Below are 6,847 nucleotides of genomic sequence, written 5' to 3'. Positions count from 1 at the left end.
CAAGCCAACTTTCCATGCACTCCATTGGCAAACCCTCAGTGGACTCACAGCCTCAAAACAAGTGGTATGAGTGCAGAGTCACGCAACGTCGGACCTCCAGGAAAGGAAGATCAATAGACCTCTACACAAAATGCTAGGAGATTTTTGTCGCCAACACAAAAAGATTAATACAAAAGACTTCCCAACTTGTGGAGGCAGCTAAAGTGCTTATGCCAATGACATATAAAAGAGCAAAATGGCAAATATTCATATTGACATGGAAGGCTGGATTGGAATGATGCCCATCTCATGCATTGCACTGAAAAATCTCTTCACAATGTAAAAACAAAGCATCTCTTTAGCAATTGCTTGTACAACAAATCCCGTCTAAACAGCACTGCAGGTTTACTGAATACATAAGCTTTTGCTATCTTTAGGATTGTATTTTTAGCCACTTTGACCAGAAAAACAAGTATATCCCATGCAATAACTAGATCATACAAAAAGCATGAGGGTTGACAAACCCCAATTCAGATAAATGACACCGTGGCTGAGTGTGTAGAAACGATCAAGGCATTTACTAAGCCTGAAAGATACCTGAAACGCTTTCACACAATTAACAAATCCGTTTAATATTACTGGGCTTTCTTTTCTTTGAAACCTGCTTTTGGGAATTTCTTTGCAACAACATCGTTGATGGTCCAGTAATGCTTATGAGCCACATCCATAGCAACTTTGGAGTATGAATCAATTTGTTCTTCATACCTCTCATAGATGACAGGGACAGTGTGAGAGAGCACTATACCTGCAAGTAAAGTTATGAACAAAAACATGGAAATATTAAGGCAGCAAGAGAAAAGCTAAAAGATCATAAACCAACAACAGTAATTCAGAATCAGTAGGATGCCACTTCAAAAACAAAGATAAAGTATCCTTACAGATGTAGATCAATGTCAAGAAGTGGAACCATCCCCCGACAATTGACAGGCCCCATAAAACAGCAACAACCTGAGACAATATCACAATTTTAACTATAAAAGGGATTGTATGCACACACCATACGAAAGCCTGGGGAACACTGATGTTGTTACCTTCAAAAACACCTTCAAATCCTTGCCCAAAGCTATGTCATGTGCAATAGCCAAGGCTTTGTTGATCTCCACTCTCAAAGCTGAGGCGAAGTTAACCACCATATCTTCTGACAGATGGAGCTCCGGAATGCGAGGTGGGGGCCTGCCAATACAAAAAGGATGACCCACACAACTCAAAATTCTTCAGATGACCAAAAATCAGAAAGGAAAAATCTAACGAAGAAACTCTCATCTAAAAGGCATAAGCAGAAATATAAGACCCTCACGTGACAAGAGCACTCATATAGCTGAAAGACCAGACCCTTGAAGGGTTTGATAAAAACTGTGCAGGCTTACTTGTGAATAAAAGCAGCCGCGTTGGCCCAGGCAAACAACCCGACGATCAACAAGAGCAGTACATTCGAAATGATGGACAGGAGAGTGTAGCCAGAACGCTCCAAAAGAATCCAGGCTAGGGTTGCGCCTACAAGTATTCCAGCAGAAACATATTTCTTCCTCCATAAGATCACATCAGCAGCTGCAAAAGGAAAGGATGCAGACATTACGAACGATGGACCTCCCACAAACAGTGACATGCCATACCATGTTTATCACAAATAAGATATTAGATTTCCCCCTATCTCGAAGGACCTGATGCATGGATCGTGCAATGCAACATACACAAGCCATGCCATAAGATGCATCGTGCCAAGCAAATTCAGAATGAGGTGTCATGTATGTGTGCATATTCACATAAACATGCCACAAAATGAATCATGTGTCATGCGACCTGATACATCATGACATATGAGAGATAGGCCATGCATACATTCAGATTGTGCATTGGTGATACATCTTGCCATGCCATGTGTAGGTTATCAACGTACGCCATGCCATGTGTATGTGATACACGCGCTATTACGGTTAAGACATGGGCAGCATCAAGCTTTGGTGCCACTCATACACGTGTGCTACACATGGCAAGTAACAATACATATGTATAAGGGTTCGAGCTTACGTTTGCCTCCACCCAGGACCTGATGAATGGACCTCTGCCGGTTGAATAGACGGAATCGGGCAGGGGGGATGAAGCTTTCGTCGGCCACACTGTCGGAAGCAGGCAGATCCGTCAGCTTCTCCGTAGCAGAGTTAACGATGCCCTCCACGAAAGTGGGCTCAGAGTCCTCAGCAGCCATAGCTTCGGGGGAAACCCTAGATCAAGAAAGCAAAACTACAAGTGAACGCTTGCAGCTAGAAATAGAGACAGTGAAACCTGAGAGAGAGAGAGAGAGAGAGAGAGAGAGAGTACCCAGAAATGGATCAGCTCCCTGCTTTTGATCGCAGCGCAGACGTGATGACAAGACCCTCTTTAACTTTCCCTTCCGCTTTTTTGCTGTTTTCTAAGCTTTTCAAGATACTCTTGGGAAATCCTTCTTTCTCAGCTGTTTGATATGAAGTAACTTTTAGTGTGGGATCTTACACTTGAAGGGTGGGTTCTCACACACAATATATATGTTGATCACTTTATTAAACACTTTATTAAACACGTTGAGTTGAGCATTAATAATCAACACCCTAATCATCAATCTAGACTTAATCATCAATTATTATGGACCTTATCTTAGAGGGGGGCTCACAAAATTTCGTGTGGAGAGCAGGCCTGATTTTTTATGGTCAAGGAAGGGTGCTCATCAAAAAAACAAAATTTAAGCATATACTTTATTGTTTTTAGTGTAATTTTTAATGTTTGCTTGAATAAATTACAAGTAAAAATGTACAAATTAGGCAAAAAATCAAGCCCTCCACCTACCACCACCCACCACCAAGTTTACACATTCAATTTCTAAAAGGTTGTCATCAAATGGGTTATAACCTAATTGGTGTGATTCCATGGTTTCATTAAGTACATTTCAAAGCGACTATGTCATCAACCAATCATCTATAGTGCTAGCACTTTTTAGTGTACATTTGCCCAATTGGAGTCTCCCCTTGTCTTATGATTCAATTTTATATATAATTTAGATATAATTTCTACAGATATAAGCTTTTTAGAGAGTAAATCTTTGCAACCTTTGAGGATTGTCAATATTCAAAAAAATATTTTTTCCAACACTGATCCTCTATTTTATCACTAAGTAAACCTTCTCATCTAAGAAAACAGATTCAATTAATATGTATTATGACATTCGTTCTCTAATAAATATTTTTGACCTCAACTTTTCACATCTCCCAAGATGTAGCTGTGTTTTGGTATCCTCAGATCTACATGCTCAATTATGTAAGATCTTCTTTCATTCCATCCTAGTCAAAAAAATGCATTGAAAAAGTGTTCAAATTAAGTCTTGCAAAAGTATTAGCTCAATTTAGATAACAATAGATGATCCTTGTGCTTGCACTTTTAGAAGGACTTGCCTTTTCATAGAACTTATGTGCCTATTTATATTTAAAGCATAGAACTTATTTATCTATTTATATCAAAAGCATTCCATTTGCCTTCTCATAGAAATTCTTTACGTATTTATATTAAAAGCATAATCCATTCACCTTTATATGTCATATTGTACAACAAAATGCACAGTCATGCATGCATGTGCATACATGTGTATCCTCTTCCTTGCCTTTCCCTTCCATTAAATCACACTCATCTCTTCATCTAGTGATTGGTAACCATAAGTTCTTCCTCCACATATCAATCCTCCAGTCATGTTTTGTATGAGACTGTTCTCGACATGGGCACCATGAAATGTTTGATAATGAGCTAATACTCAAGAAGTAAACATGAAGCATTAAGCAAATTATATTCAGAATCTCACATCCCATGCTATGTAGCCTAGTGCATCCATCTATAACTTTAGTGAGTTCTCGCAAGTAATGATTCCTGACATCCCACCTATGTGGCCATTAGAGTGTCCATATCATTCAATTTATCTATAACCTTTATAGAAAATCCTATGCTAGGAAGGATAAAAGCAAAGGACCAAATCCATAATAATGTTTAACAAAGATTATGAGCTAATACTCAAGAAGTAAACATGAAGCATTAAGCAAATTATATTCAAAATCTCACATCTCATGCTATGTAGCCTAGTGCATCCATCTATAACTCTAGTGATTTCTCGCAAGTAATGATTCCTGACGTCCCACCTATGTGGCCATTAGAGTGTCCATATCATTCAATTTATCTATAACCTTCTAGAGTGTCCATATCATTCAATGTCTACACAACCTTTTGGACTCTTCTAGAGTCTTCTTTTACCCTTCAAGTAAACATGAAGTATCAACCAATTTATATTTAGAATCTCACATCTCATGCTATGCAACCTAGTGCATCCATCTATAACTCTAGTGATATCTCACAAAGTAATGATTCCTGACATCCCACCTATGTGGCCATTAGAGTGTCCATATCATTCAATGTCTCCATAACCTTCTAGAATTCAATGTCTACACAACCTTTTGGACTCTTCTAGAGTCTTCTTTTACCCTTATAGATCTCAATAAACCAAATAACATTTGAACTTTGAACCTTTGATATGTGAGGGTGTTTAGACATTCTCAACTATGATTCAAAATTTCCATTTGACCCCAAATTTTAATACTCCTCACATTAATGATAAATTGGGAAGGGTCATAAGAGTAAACCAATAACAATTTGTGATACATGCATAATGGCTAGTGGAGCTTGTAAGAAAGTGATCCTTTCATGCTCTCTCCCATAAAAATATTGAGCATATACACCATCACAACCTCAAGAACAAGGAGGCCTACCACTCCCTTTTTGGCCTTAGGGCTAGGCTTCAGACATTAGGAGGGCACTACCACTTTGAATGCAAATAAGGATTTCAAGGTTGATGACAATATGGGCTTTGTTGCTTTGTTAATGATCATGATGCTTATGCTTGTGATTCTTTGTTGTAAAAACATGTGATGCATGTATCCATGATGATGTTAAAGCACAAAATTTGAAGAAATCCAAGTTGACATAGCCACCTTCTTGCATCAACATTTCCATCATACCATCACTTATGGGTCTCTCAAGCGTAATCACCATACATGAAGCCAAAAAAAAAAACATTATCACAAATAGGGGCATGTGTGGATTAATCAATTTATGCATATGCAAGGGTAAAAGGCCTGTTGCGAAAGACGTTATGGTGCTAGAGCAAGAAACAAGGTGTGATGTTGCCTTTAGTGTAGGTGACTGATATGGTGTTATCATCACTTTGTGCTAGGCTACCTTAGTGTTAATTAATGAAGATATTGAGCTAGAGGTGTATAGAGATAGTAGGGGTAGACTTCAAAAAAAAAAGTGCATATATATTGTTGTTTTTAGTGTAATTTATAGCATTTACTTAAATAAATTACTAGTGAAAATTGATAAAAAACAGAAGCAGGAGACAGCACACACAAGGGAAGCAAACCCTAATCCATATCCATCAACCATAAAGAAGGAGAGAAGCCATAGTCACCATCTCTCTCACACACACAAAAGGGAACACAACATAGTGTCATGTCCACACTACAAAGTAAACCTAATGTAATGTCCACACCACACATGACCAGCTGGACGCGGTCATAAACACACCACACGATATCTATCTACCATACTGTCACTCTGTCACAGCACCCATGTGCTATCCTCCAGCTGTATACGAGCTTGACATTTCAACACTCCCCCTCAAGCTCAACATGTCTATCTCTAGGACTCCCAATCTAGTACGAAAATACTCGAACTTATCTTTACCAAGTGCTTTGGTAAAGATATCTGCAACCTGCTCATCTGTCTGCACATATGTCAAATCAACATGCCCATCTAGCACTTTCTCTCTGATGAAATGATAGTGGACCTCAATATGTTTGGTCCTGGCATGATAAACTGGGTTGCTAGCAAGCTGAATACTACTCATGTTGTCACAATGAATGACAACTCTCATATCACTCTGTATCCTGACATCATCTAGCAACTTCTTCAACCACATAGCCTCACATGCAGCTATGGCTGCTCCACGATACTCTGCCTCTGTGGTAGATAAAGCAACTGTAGGTTGCTTTTTGCTGCTCCAACTCACAGCTCCACTACCAAGGCTGAAAACATAGCCACTGGTAGATCTCCTGTCATATGCACTACCGGCCCAATCTGCATCTGTATATCCATAGACATGCATGTCTTTTCCTGCCTCATAGAAAAGACCATAATGCACAGTAGTTTTGACATATCTCAGAATCCGTCTCACAGCATCCAAGTGAGGTTTACGAGGACTCTGCATAAACTGACTCACCAAACCAACTGCATAACTGAGATCTGGCCTCGTAATGGTCATGTAGATAAGACTACCAACCATTTGCCTGTACATGGTGATATCATCAAGCTCATCACCCAAATCAGCCCTAAGCTTCATGTTTTGCTCTAATGGTGTCAACATTGGTTTGCATGCTGTCATACCATACTTTGCCAGCATGTCAAGTGCATATTGCCTTTGCACCAACCATATACCCTTGCTTGTTCTAATCACCTCAATGCCAAGAAAGAACCTCAAATCACCAAGGTCTTTCATATCAAACTCTTTGCATAAAGAGGCCTTAACCTCATCAATGCCTTTCCCACAATCACCTGTGATAATCAGATCATCAACATAAATGACTATCATCACGATACCATCATGTGTCTTCTTCACATAAAGTGAAGAATCTGCATTTCCAACCACAAATCCAATACTGACAAGATATCTGCTGATCTTGTCACTCCAAGCACGAGGTGCTTGCTTCAAACCATAGAGTGCTTTCTTTAACCTGCAAAC

At 39.2% G+C, this 6,847-nt stretch overlaps 1 protein-coding gene across 2 annotated transcripts; it reads right to left on the bottom strand.

Annotated features, from left to right (window-relative positions):
* Nucleotides 1–319: 319 nt before the first annotated feature.
* On the bottom strand, nt 320–2,533 carry LOC147607239 (reticulon-like protein B2). Of its 2 annotated transcripts, none has more exons than XM_086790466.1 (6): nt 2,359–2,533; nt 2,068–2,261; nt 1,407–1,587; nt 1,071–1,212; nt 918–987; nt 320–784 (listed from the first exon to the last, which is right to left on the bottom strand). In XM_086790466.1, the coding sequence occupies exons 2-6, from the start codon at nt 2,243–2,245 to the stop codon at nt 615–617; spliced, it is 741 nt and encodes a 246-aa protein (XP_086646592.1). In that variant the 5' UTR covers nt 2,246–2,261; nt 2,359–2,533; the 3' UTR covers nt 320–614. The 2 variants fall into 2 exon arrangements, with proteins under 2 accessions (XP_086646592.1, XP_086646593.1); XM_086790467.1 differs by having other exon boundaries at nt 2,068–2,280; nt 2,359–2,493.
* Nucleotides 2,534–6,847: the final 4,314 nt, after the last annotated feature.

The sequence above is a fragment of the Cibotium barometz genome, chromosome 55, assembly GCF_041138505.1.
Source record: "Cibotium barometz isolate CiBa-2024 chromosome 55, ASM4113850v1, whole genome shotgun sequence".
Lineage (NCBI taxonomy): Eukaryota > Viridiplantae > Streptophyta > Polypodiopsida > Cyatheales > Cibotiaceae > Cibotium > Cibotium barometz.
Note: the sequence above shows the minus strand (reverse complement) of the source record. Positions and strands in the feature narration are given on the sequence as shown.